The sequence below is a fragment of the Sitophilus oryzae genome, unplaced genomic scaffold, assembly GCF_002938485.1.
Source record: "Sitophilus oryzae breed Bouriz unplaced genomic scaffold, Soryzae_2.0 scaffold_494_pilon_pilon, whole genome shotgun sequence".
In the NCBI taxonomy this organism is placed as follows: Eukaryota; Metazoa; Arthropoda; class Insecta; order Coleoptera; family Curculionidae; genus Sitophilus; species Sitophilus oryzae.
This window is the reverse complement of record NW_022147078.1, coordinates 458868-472420: the sequence shown is the minus strand read 5'-3', so window position 1 is coordinate 472420 and position 13553 is coordinate 458868. Positions and strand designations below refer to the sequence as shown.

The 13553-nt window shown below is 33.8% G+C and overlaps 1 protein-coding gene across 1 annotated transcript in view; it reads right to left on the bottom strand.

Annotated features, from left to right (window-relative positions):
• The window catches only part of LOC115886497 (laccase-4), a 117965-nt gene that overhangs the window by 20931 nt on the left and 83481 nt on the right, over nt 1-13553 (bottom strand). Inside the window, exons 4-7 of the mRNA XM_030905678.1 lie at nt 12185-12311; nt 11965-12122; nt 514-740; nt 83-334 (exon numbers count right to left, since the gene is read on the bottom strand). Of these exons, the coding sequence (XP_030761538.1) occupies nt 83-334; nt 514-740; nt 11965-12122; nt 12185-12311 (764 nt within the window). The remainder of the gene's footprint in view (nt 1-82; nt 335-513; nt 741-11964; nt 12123-12184; nt 12312-13553) is intronic.

Here is a 13553-nt window from a genome sequence, read left to right as displayed (position 1 = left end):
TAACACTAGAAAAGCCCGCGGGACCTGTCAAATTCAAAGTTATTCGTTTCACAGACTATATCTATTGCTTCTATTGACTTACCAGAGAATGAAATAATAGTGTTGACATTGACAGGGTGGACGGGTTCACCGTCCGCAGCGATCAAGGTCAAGGTGTGCCCTTGAACTGTCAGCTGTGCCGGGCATACGGAAGCCAGGGAATTGATCATACGGAACCTGTACCGCTTTCCGGGGGTCATGGTGTAGATTTCCAGAGGCGTATTCGTCATGAATCCAGTGTTGGGGTCCCTGAACTGGCCTTTGCCGTTGATGAGGAGATTTTCGGGGTCCTGACCTGGAAGAAGTAAATTATATTTATTAGGTTTAACATAACTGAATTTTTTACATCGTTTCAATGACACCCTGTCAATACGGACTGCCACACACCCGCTTTACCCGACCCCTGAGAGCGATCTGAACAGGACCACATAATAGACTCTTAATGACAAAATCATAATCCAGAAATGTACTAACCGGTGTTGACGGCCAGCCTTCCTGGATATCTTTCAGCGGCAGCTTCGTGCATCCAATCCGAAAGCATTATAACATGCGTAGTCAAGTCGAAATCGTACAAATGACTGTTGGGGTCTTTGTTGGGTGGTTGCCTAATAACTATGCTGCCGTACAGACCGTCCATTTTCTGTAGACCGGTATGGGCGTGCCAGAAGTGCGTTCCAGCGTTGCCAGCAATCCATTGATACCTGGAAAGATAAAACAACGAATAATAGTAAGTTGATCCTTGTTCTATATGATCAGCAATAGTGCTAAAAAAAAATTGAATATGAATTGATGTTTCTAGAGTTAATTTTAAATTTTAAGGTTCTAAAATCTTCCCCTAGGAAATGCAAGACCTTGTCGTTGGTGGGGAAGCTCCTGGTCAGGTGCTGGGGGGAATCCCCTCTAGCACTTGGCTTGGTCTAAGAAGCATCTCACTCATCGTCTTGTCCCTGACTGTAGTGTCGTGGCCAGGGAATTGCACCAAGACATATAACGATACCGGGCGGGGCTACGGACAGCCTTAACCTTGGGGCACCCCATTGTATTTTACCCCTTACTTCTACATGCGGGGCTCTGTAGAAGTGGACCGACTGTCTCTAGCGACTCATAGGAACACTATGAGATCTGATAATAATAGTAATAAAAACATCACCGGGTGAAGCTGTGGGGAAACCCCCTAGCGACACTGGGAACAGTAACAATGAAAGTTCCAAGGGGCCAAACCCAAAGAGAACTACAGGAGAGGTGGCTGACACTTGCGTGAGACCATCCTTCGCAAGTGGCATACAAGCTACCACCTCCTTCAAGGCTCGGGAGCCTACCTCCTACCTCTAAACCCAACAGGCGACACAAGCTACCGTTTCGTCTATCCGGCCTGGGTCGTAGCTCCTCGACTGTGAGGGACACGGGTCTCCGTAGGAAGTTCTGGGACTGTATGATGAGTTATAACTCAAGAAAGGGGGACACAATAGATCTCTAAGGTCGCAGAGATTAACCCCCCTCCCACTTATTCTAATTCTAATTCTAAAGGTTCTAAAATACGACCAGAAGGAACTATGAAGTCTAGGACACATCTGTGTGTATGGTTCATATTAAATAGTTTTTAGTCACGTGATTAAGCTTGACCGGCACAGCGTTGCCCTCTTTTACATATTTTCTTCTAATCAAATAGTTCAGTCATTGGGGATTTTTGCTTGGAAAAAAGTCCGGAAGTTTTGCAACTTTGCAGGTTTATAGGTTTTGGGGTCCCTAACTAAAATCCATAAAATGCACATCTCCAGACTTGCCGCCGGCGCCGCCATCTTGCCAAGATGGCGCCCAAAATCGGTATTTTGTAAATATCTCGAAAACTATGCATTTTACGCAAAAATTTGAAGAGAGCAAAATTGAAGAGAATAAAATTTCCTATAAAAAAAGTTCTATGAAAATTTTCACTAAAGTCAACCGTTTAGGCAGAAAATATCTGGAAATTTATTGTATATATTACGTATAGTCGATTTTCCGAAATCAAATGTCGATTACGGTTACAATCCAATGTCGATTATTGTCGGGTTCACTAAAACTAGTTTTAGTTTAGTTTCTTAATTTTTGTCATGAAACAGTGGCGTATCATTAATTCGCTCATTAATTTATGAATAATTAATTTTAATTATTGAAAATGTGTACTTGCTTCCACACCACCCAAGAGGTAAAGTATATGGCGCGTTTATTCTAACGTGGTCTCCCCGGAGGTCTATTTCACTAGGTAAATTAAAAACTTTAACTTATCTGCACAAGCCCGACGGACCTGGCTCATTGATGTAAAGTCGATCGTGTCTGCTGTGCTGGGCTCATCAGGGTGGTCTCTCAATTCGTCCAACTCTTCATCTTCGGCCGCCAGAGGGATATCTACAGACCAGTCCAACTCCTCTTCATCGGATTCGTCGAGTGACACTTCAGTGATTTTGCCACAGGATTTCCCATTGCAGTATGCACAAATCATTGAACATTTTAATCCAGCTTTTCTGCATCTGCAGGCTTTACCACCAGTTGTTGGTTTTGCATTTACAAGATAAAAATGCCAATAGGGATTTTGGAGCTGGATCTGTCAACGTTGTGACTGTAGTAATGACTGTTTTTGTTTTCTTCCAACCCCATTCTTCGGCATCTTTGGTACAACCAGACCAATGCTGAACCTGGTGGTAAGTTCGCAATGAATGCTGTCCAGCAAGACAATTAATTATTTATAAATTAATTATTATTATATTAAATAAATTAATTATACGCCACTGTTTTATGACAAAATTGAAGAAACTAAAAGTTTTAGTGAGCCCTAATCGACATTTGATTTCGGAAAATTGACTATACATATGTATATCATACTTTACTATTTTGTGCCTAAACGGTTGAGTTTCCCGAAAATTTTCATAGAACCTTTTTTATAAGAAATTTTATTCTCCTTAATTTTTCTCTCTTCAAATTTTTACGAAAAACGCATAGTTTTCGAGATATTTACAAAATATAGATTTCGGGCATATTTGCATATTTTTGAAAAACACCCCGTAACTCCGAAACGGTAACAGTTATCGATATGCGGTTTTCACCATCATGTTTTTGACAAAAATTGAGCTCCAGACACCGATATTAGTTTTTGTCTATCTCCTATAGAAAAGGGTGTTTCCATTTAAAAGCGTCGAATTTGACCCACCCTGTACATGTAATATTAAAATTTGCCAAAACATTTTATTATTATTATCTAATGTTTCGAATCGCTGCATACGTATAAATGACAGAAGACAAATTGTGCCTAATGCATATACTTTTATTGCTGTGCGTCCAAAAGAACCAGCGAATTTTACGCTTCACGATACCATATAATTATAGTACCCATTCTTTTCTGGATGTTTTGTAAATTATGGTTTTCACCTTACACTGCTCAGTATTTTCACGAAAAAAAAGAAGAAAATGTAACGCACACTTATATTTTTAATGTGAGACGTGAAAATAACATTGCAAAAACGTCGCTTTTGGCGAAAAATAAGCTTTAATATTATTCATACCCGGATTTTCGAAAACAGTTGTCAGTCAAAATCAAAACGGATAATTATATGAGCGGTGTCAGGTGTTGTAAGCTGATAGATTTGGATTTTTTTGTTGCATCTTAATTATTGTAATCTTGAAATGAGTTGTGACAGCTTGAAAAAGTCATGAGTAACATACAAAGTAGGTATTTCTTTTAATCTCTTATTTAAGAAACTAACTAAATTTTTTTAAGTAGCTCAAAAAAAAGTGTATATAAAACACAAAAATCTCTGTTAAACATCTCAAAATAAAACTTCTCTAAGTTTACTTATTTCTCTGAGTTACGAATATTTACCTCTGAGCTATAAGGAGTGAATGTTGTGAGAGAGTGAATAATGACAAGCAATACGAGAATTTCCTATAAAGATGAAAAGTAATTAAACCTAGCTTTCAACACGTCTTGAATCAATTATATACTTTACCTAATATAGGTACGAAGATTCTCCTAACTAGGTTACTTAGACGCGTTTTTCTGATATTGCAATTAATCTGAAAGGTTCAAAATGTCGCACTTGCACTCGCACTTTCTCTAATTTCGTTCAAAACGCGTAACTAGCCCCATAAAACGCGTAATAAGTAGTTTATTTAGTTATGTCCCTCTTTTTGCTGTAATATAAAAGTATTACGAGAAGTGATAGATAATTATTTTCATATGTAACAGACTCATCATCATCATTTTTAGCTTATTCAACCACTTTCAGTGTAGTCTCCCTCACATATTTAGATAATCCTTTGTAGTTGGACCCATTGGTTGTCTGTCTATTGTTGGCTATGCGAGCTCAAGTTATCTGTTTCCCTCTACAATTTCCAATGTACGGTTTTTGTCGGGGAAGGGATCATAGTTTCATACTTGCCGATTTTCGAAAGAAATCAGTAGGTACATGCTTGGTACATGTATATTATTTCGTATATTTTTCATTTTATTGATTTTATGGAAAACACTATTGATTAAAATGTTGTATCCTATGTTATAGGGGTTGATTCTCTCTACAATTTCCTGTCTCACAATGTACAGTTTGTGTCGGGGAAGGGATCATAATCGCATCATTCGTTCATAGTTTCATAGTTGTCGATTTTCGAAAGAAATCAGTACATGTATATTATTTCGTATATTTTTCATTTTATTGATTTTATGAAAAGCACTGTTCATTAAAATGTTGTATCCTATGTTATAGGGCTTGTTTCTCTCTACAATTTCCTGTTTCACAATGTACCGTTTGTGTCCGGGAAGGGTTCATAGTTTCATAGTTGTCGATTTTCGAAAGAAATCAGTACATGTATATTATTTCGTATATTTCTCATTTTATTGATTTTATGGAAAGCACTGTTCATTAAAATGTTATATCCTATGTTATAGGGCTTGTTTCTCTCTACAATTTCCTGTCTCACAATGTACAGTTTGTGTCGGGGAAGGGATCATAGTCTCATAGTTGTCGATTTTCGAACGAAATCAGTACATTTATATTATTTTGTATATTTTTCATTTTATTGATTTTATGGAAAGCACTGTTCATTAAAATGTTGTATACTATGTTATAGGGTTGTTTCTCTCTACAATTTTCTGTCTCACAATGTACAGTTTGTGTCGGGGAAGGGATCATATAGTTGTCGATTTTCGAAAGAAATCAGTACATTTATATTATTTTGTATATTTTTCATTTTATTGATTTTATGGAAAGCACTGTTCATTAAAATGTTGTATCCTATGTATATATGGGCTTGTTTCTCTCTACAATTTCCTGTCTCACAATGTACCGGTTGTGTCGGGGAAGGGATCATATAGTTGTCGATTTTCGAAAGAAATCAGTACATTTATATTATTTTTTATATTTTTCATTTTATTGATTTTATGGAAAGCACTGTTCATTAAAATGTTGTATCCTATGTATATATGGGCTTGTTCCTCTCTACAATTTCCTGTCTCACCGAGTATGCATGTATACATGTGAGTAATGTCTGTATAAGTAGTGGCTGTTGGATAAAAGAATGAAATCGAAATTATATTACCATGACTTTCAGCCATATTTTCATTTTTTTTTAATTTTCTCAAAAACTGGAAATTTGGAAAAGTATAAACGGGACTAACCATTTTAGAACAAGCAAAACATTTTATGAAGAATGCATTTTTATAAAAATATCAATAATAAAACAGTTTTTCTTTTTTTAAAGATAACCCGGACGTATTATTTGAGTCAGAATATTCGCAAAATATTTGAATGCTGTGCATGTAAAAATAATTTAGCCAAATACAGCGATACCGTAAGAATTTTAAAAAACCCGAATCATCAAAATAATTCGACAATTTATATTCTATATTTACTGTCTTAAATTTCTCTTAATTTCCAAAAATTTACGCATTTCGGAGACTTCTTTTTTAAAATTCATATAATATCATAGAAAGAGAAAAAACCTCTTCGTTTTTTCTATAATAAGGTTCTTTGTAAGCAGTTGATATAGATATAGTATCCGGATAATCTGATTTCTTATTGGTCGGGATGGGTACTGCCCATGTCATTTCTATTTTGGTTTATTGTATCAAATATTAAGCAGCCACTACACTAATATTGCTACGCATGACATGTGTATGCGTTTATGTACTTTCACTTTTTGCATTTGAAATGAGAGGATTATCTCTGTATATTAAAATGGTTTTAATTAATTTCTAGGATGCTCGTTTCAGGTTGAGATATTATACAGGGTTTCCCAATATTTTGTGGATATAGAACTACTGCATATTTTTGGAATCAAAATATATAGTTACCTCTTTATAGAGACTATACTTTTGATCATGACAAACATGATTTTGACAAATTGATCAAAAAACACAATTAAAATCTTTGAATAAGAAGACTAAGGAAGGAGCATATCAAAAATCTTAGGTACACCGCGATGGGCCTCAAATATGGCCGACTTAAATTCCGGTTTATCAGTGTCGATCTAATTTTATTTAAAAAATGTAAAACTATGATGTAGGGTAGACGTGGGGTAGACTCAATAATTTGTTGTTTTATTTTACGTTGTGAATAAATGTTGGTAGTTATTAAAATTGTTATAAAAATATATAATTCTAATAAAAATAGATAAGTTATAATAAGTATTTATTAACACAAACATCCGATACGCTACTGAAGCAGGTAAGTTAAATTAACGTATCTAAATTCTTTGACATCTAATCTTTGACAAGTAATAAATAAAAGCTAAAATGCAAGAAAAATATATAATTTAGTTAATTTAAGTGAATTTCATAAATGATCGGTTTACTACACGTATGTATATTATATAGTCACTTACTAGCGAAAAGTTGTTCCATTATTTCACTCAATTTTTGCCGAGATCTACCGCACGCTACACAACCAACTATTTTAGAGTCTTTTTCGATAAATCGCGATAGTGTCACTGTTAATTTAAGTTCTGCCACAATTTCCATCTAGATTTACTACCTTTATACAACTATCAGTAGTAGAATAAATAATAAATAACATAAAATAAGCTCCGTAAAGACTGACAAATCCACAAAATTTCAAATCAAATTCAAATGTGTCAAATGAATCGTCAAACAGAACTCTCGAGGATCCCCACCCTAGAGAGCTTTTATGGTGGCTTTTCCGCCCACCATGCATGAATACATGGATAGCATTATGCTCCTTCCTTAGTCTTCTTATTCAAAGATTAAAATTAATAGAATAACCTAGCATCAGCTTGCGTTAGTCAGTTGTATCCATAGAGAAAGCCTAATATTTAGCTTATAAGACAGCCAACTTTTGATTTCTAACCACAATTTTTCTTGACGGAAGATAATCAATGGCCAAAATGACATTTCTCGCAAATTTTGTAGTATAATTAGTAGAAAAGTTAAAGGTTTGTTAAATTTTTCTACTAATTGAAAATGTCTACCACTAATTTAGACGTTCTGAATGCTTACATTGAAATTAAAGGAACAAATTCTATGCTAATTGAAACCACTAATTAAATCCACTAATTACGAGGCTCTCAATGAAGCTTTATTTAGATATTTTGGATAATATATGGACATCCTGTATATTTCATACATTAGACGTTCAACTCATTAATGGCCTGTCAATCTAAAATCACTGTGTAAATATGCCAGTTTGTTACCTAACTATTTTTGATCGGTTGTCCAAAACCAGTATTATCTGTGATTTTGCCTATGTTTTTTATTTTTTTTAATTTTTTTAGTAAAAATAGCAATTCCAGCATTTTTTGTTTATATAGTCTGTAAAACGAATAACTTTGAATTTGACAGTTTCCGCGGGCTTTTCTAGTGTTAGTTTTATTAGGTTAGCAACTTGCGGGCCATGCTGATGCAATGCCGTCGCTAATAGAACAGCCTCGGAGCGAGATTTCTGACGTCACGCTAGTTAGATATTACGGATTAATTATGTTGTAGAATACATGGAAAACATTCCTCGTATATGTAATTTTTTGGATTATATTCGACACATTTACATTCGACATTTTTTTCATATGACACAGCACTGATGAAGGCTATAAACGTTAGCTATAACGTTTTTTTTAAACCAAAAAAATAATGAAAAACCGAATGCAGACTTAATCAGCGTTTTTCCCAAACCTAAATCTCAAAAAATCAAAAATTTTAGAATAATTTTACATATAAAATGACAGCGATCTTCATTTCATAGCCATCGCTGACGCCTTTTTTTCTATGATATTGTATTATTTGCAAATATAATTTTTCGCACATTGATGCTTGCAAAATATACATATAAATTTTGTGAATGCAAATAATAATACATCACTATTAGTAGATATTGAATGTTTTTTGTTAAATTAGATCGATTTTCAAACCTCAAAATTTAAAATATATTTTACATTTTACCCATTATCTTATGTACCTATTCATTAATTGTATATTGTAAAACATTTCATGCATTTGTATGGTTCATAGTTTATTTGCCAAAGTATTTATTACTATAAATAGGTATATATATTGTATTTATTAACTGTATATTATGTATAGTTCATGTAAACTACAGTACGTCTGTTCGTTCTGTAGCTACGGGGTATCCGTGAGAGGGGCAACGATATTCTCTCGATGTTTTTTCGTAAAAAATTAGACTAAGCGTCCCATCAATAAAAATTCGACAAATTTGCAAGTAGCCAATAAAACGAGTGGGAGGGGCGATTTGCGGTGACGTACTCGTCAAGTCGACGTATAAAATATATTGTTGTTTATTTAAATGTTTTTTGTCCGCATTCCTTTCATAGACACAGAGCCAGCAGATGTACTGTATATCATTTTTAAAATACAAACCAAAAATACGAGGAATAATTATGTTTTTCGTGTATTCTATAACATACTTATTAATCCGTGGTATCTAACTAGCGTGACGTCATAAATCTCGCTCCAAGGCTGTTCTATTAGAGACGGCATTGGTCTGATATTTAGAAATGTCAAAGGCTGATGACATTTTACTTTTGTCAATTATGACATTTCGCGTTGATTTTTGCAAGAAGAGGAAGAACTGTCACTTGTTTTATAATTTTCCTTTTCTATTTCACGAAAGTAAAAAGAGTTACCTATCTGATTCGTTCAGGCACTCATTTTAAAGAATATCAGTAACTTTTTGGATAGAGGGCTTTTATATTTGCCATGTTGGTAAAAAATAACGGTCAAAATTCAAAGTTATTCATTTTATAGACTATATCTGGTTTGTATACACACATCCAAACTTATATGGAATCACTCTTTATTTCTGACTAAATTTATTGCAAGGATAAAAATTGGTATACAACTTTAAGATAAAGCATTTTGTTGTAAATGAACATGATAATAAAGAATAAACGACTGCTGCGATTTATTTTCTTTTGAGAATTTTGTGTTCAGTAGTAAAATCACGAGTCCGGTAATTTTCATTCAATCCAAAATAATTTAAAAATGTCTTATATTGGATTAACAGATGTATAGAGGGGAAGAATTATTGTTCTCACCGAACAAGGAGTGCTCCAGAGAGACGTAGCAGAGATAGTAGGCATTACCCAGGGTGTTGTATCGAAAAAATATGCAAGGTACTTGGAATTAGGAACACACCAGCATAGGCCCAGACAAAGTCGTCAAAGAGTCACAACTGAACAACAGGATCGCCTTGTGTGCTAAATTGCTAGAATAAATCCCAATGTTTCTCATCCAGAGCTACAAAGACAACTTCTGGCAGATACAAGTGTGAACGTTTTTCAGTTGAAACCATAAGAAAAAGGTTTCGTGCACGAGGGTTTTACAGTGGGAGAGAGTTACGGATCCCACAGTTATCTCGGCATAATAAAATTGACCGGCTAAATTGATGCCTTCAACATCAAAACTGGACAAATGAGAATTGGAAAAATGTTCTTTTTTCGGATGAGACCAGAATTGGCCTAAGATCAGATAACCATCAAATTCGGATTCTCAGAGCTCCAGAAAGACGAGCGAGACTTCAGGCTGCCAAATATGTACCAAGATATAAAAGAAGAACTGTAATGTTCTGGGGGGTATTATACTGGGAGGAAAAACTCCATTGTTATCACTTCAACAAATTTTAACGGGTCGGACATATGTTGATTTGGTGCTAGAACCAGTCGTTAGTCTTTGGAGAGCTGCAATTGGGGATAATTTTAACTCTATGCACGATAGTGCACCTCCCCATACCAGAGGAGTGACTAGAGAATGTCTTGAAACGGAAGGTGTCATAGTTTCGGACTGGCCTGCCTATTTACCAGATCTAAACCCTATCGAACACTTGTGGGACTAGCTCAAAGGAAGGGTTAGAGCTCGTCGAAACAATCCAGGAAATCTCGCACAGCTTATTGATGCAGCATTAGCAGAATGGGAAAACATACCCCAAGACAACGTGGATAATTTAATAAGACGCATGCCAGCGCGGATAGAAGCTTGCATAAGGGCTAGAAGTGGCAACAAGGAATACTAAAATTATCAATTTTCTTTTTGTTTATGCCTTTTTGGCCATTAAAAATTTAAATCTTAATTTCGTTTCAGAAACCAAAAAAATACCATTTTGTTTATTGTTATATGGATTATTTTTCATCAAAAGTCATTGGTAAGGACTGAGTTTTATTCATAAACTGAAAATTTTCATACATCTCAAAAATTATGTAAAATAATAGATGATTCCATATAAAAGTTTGGTTGTGTATATCTTTGGGTCCTTTTGTTGAGAACAGTAAGAATTGTCTATTTATAATACTATTTGAATTTCAACCTTATTAAGGTATTATTATTTAAAATTCTATTACTATCAAATATTTATTAATTCTGACATGTTACTTTCTCCAGCACGCCTTTTTCTATATCAAATACAAAGAGCAGGGCCTTTTTAGTGTTTAATTGTATCGATTTAGATACTTAACAGATAAATATGTCAGATTTAATAAATAAAACAATAAAAAACAATAAGCTTACGTATTTTCTTTTTCGTTACACTGTCTCATCTATCAGCATAAATTATTTTTAATTTATCGTTTCTGTCTAGAGTTATTTCAAAATGTCATCAGCATAATTCTTTTAGCTAAAATAATAGTTATTATTTAGTACTGCTGGGAAAATAAAAATTGAAAATAAAATTTGTTATATACAGATTCATGCAATAGTACGTCTGGTATCTATAGTTCCTTTAATAAATAATTTTTCTATAAGATATATAATGTATATAGGCATTTCAATTAAGACATTTATTTAAAATATTACTACACTACCTACTTCCATTTTTGTTCGAGATGTTTCATAAATACATTTCTAAATACAATTCTTGAAACATAATGGCGCTATTAATGTCAGACTTTTCGAGCATCGTCAAATTTACGAACATCTCTCTCTGAATGAAATGAAACAAAGGAAAAACACTTTATAGAGTAGAATGTAGCATAATTACAAGCTTTATCGGCGTTTGTATTATATAAGAGTCCAATAAAATTAGACACACATTCGTAGAACCGGTTAATATCGTTGGAAAGTAGACATGTTATACAGGGTAAAACAAACAGTAATTTGATTACTGAGCTTAGTTTTTAAATTCTACATTAAGGTAGTTACACATCATAGAGTCAAGTGGTGTAAAATGAGACACATAACAAAAAAAATATTAAGAAACCAAACAAAAAAGTATACAAAAAAATCTTAGTTAACATATTTTACTATCAATTTTAGTTCTAAAAAATAACAATTTTTTATAAAATATATCCAGGATTTCTTGTAAAGTCTAAAATTGCAATAATATATAGGGTGTTTCATTACAAATAACCTACTGCCATCTTGAAAACAAAAAACAATCAAAGATACTTGAATGATGAATTGTATGGTTCATTGTAGACTGGTTTTGTTAAAAAAAAGCTCACCTGAATGAATTTCCTTGTTGAATAGGACACTGTGTAACAAACGGTACTCCATCGTAGTACTGAGATCCTCTCTGCCAGATACCGTGCCAATGGAGGGTTACTTCCATGGCCTCCAGATGATTTTCTACATCGATAACTACTTTGTCATTCTCACAGACCTGTTTGAAAAAAAAAATTAAAACATTATTAACTTGTTTTTTACATTATAAAGTTGTTATACCTGTATACTGGGTCCTGGCAACATACGGTTGACGGCTAGCATACTTCTTTCAACACCATCAGCTAGGATACATTGACAGTTGGACCATACTACGTTGGTAGCGTTGGGTGTACAGATTTGACAGGCCCTGTAACAAAAAATATATTTGATAAATACATAAATACTGCACGATAAAAAAAAGAAGGCATCAAGGAGAACCTGACAATAAAGGTCCTTTGTTACCCTTGACAGCAGTCAGAGAAGTAAGTTTGATTGATAAGCACATTATACCACTTTTAAAGTTAGTTTTTATTAAATTCTGTGATTATTAGTTTGTGCGTTAATAAATAAATAACACATAATAACGCTTAGAATAATTTTCATAATGGACTAGTTTTTGCCAATATGTAATAAGTAAAATAAGCTATAAAAAAATAAATCAATTAATCACTAAAGAATTAGTTATTAAATTAAAAATAAATCGTAAAACTCCTTAAAAAATGATATAATAAATATGTTGTTTGTCAATTTTAAATTAAGATTCATCCCATAAATCCATCACAACCTGGCAACGCTGTCGCCATCGCTTGTCAATCAAAGTTGATCGCGTACATCGGAAATTGTTCTGCGATTACCGATGTCGATTTGGTAACTTTCTAAGATTTATTCGAGATTTATTGTTCGAGATATTCTGTTGTAGCAAATCAATTTACAAAAGAATTATTTGACGTGAGAATTTAGGTTCTTACTAAAATCAGTCAATTCAGAATATGATATTATTTTAATAACTAAGTTTAATGTATTTAATTATCCAGATCATTGAGGATTTCCTTTAATTTTATTAGAGTCATATCCCGTCATCTCTACTGGCATCTGTTTTAAAGATAATTTATACAGGGTGGCCCATCGAAAACGTTCCGCAAGGCATAACAGCCAGAGTAATTGTTTTTCAGAAAATTAAAAAACACGTCGATTTTGTTTGCGAGGGGGACAACTTTTGTCCCAAAAATGATTGCAAAATCTTCAACCCTCTAAGCGGGGGTGTCATCCCCCAGTTTTTTTCAAATGGGAAGAGGGGTTACGTGGTACCGCAATGAAAAGGGCTTTCTATTCTCTATACTTTCCCGCTTCGTTTTTGAAAATCGGTCAAGTCATTGAGAAAATATGAAGGATTGAAATTTGAAAAGCTTATTTAAACATTTATCAGAGTAAATGATAAGGATAAATTCCTTCGTCCAATTTGCTGTTTTTTTTATTATTTCTAGATGTTTATACGCATTTTTTCACTTGCCACAAGGTTGGACGATCAGGTGCGGCAGTTGCTAGATAGCTGTTCTGTGACTTGTGCGTTGAAGTCCTTCTCAATATCGTTAAACTTTTTAACAATTAT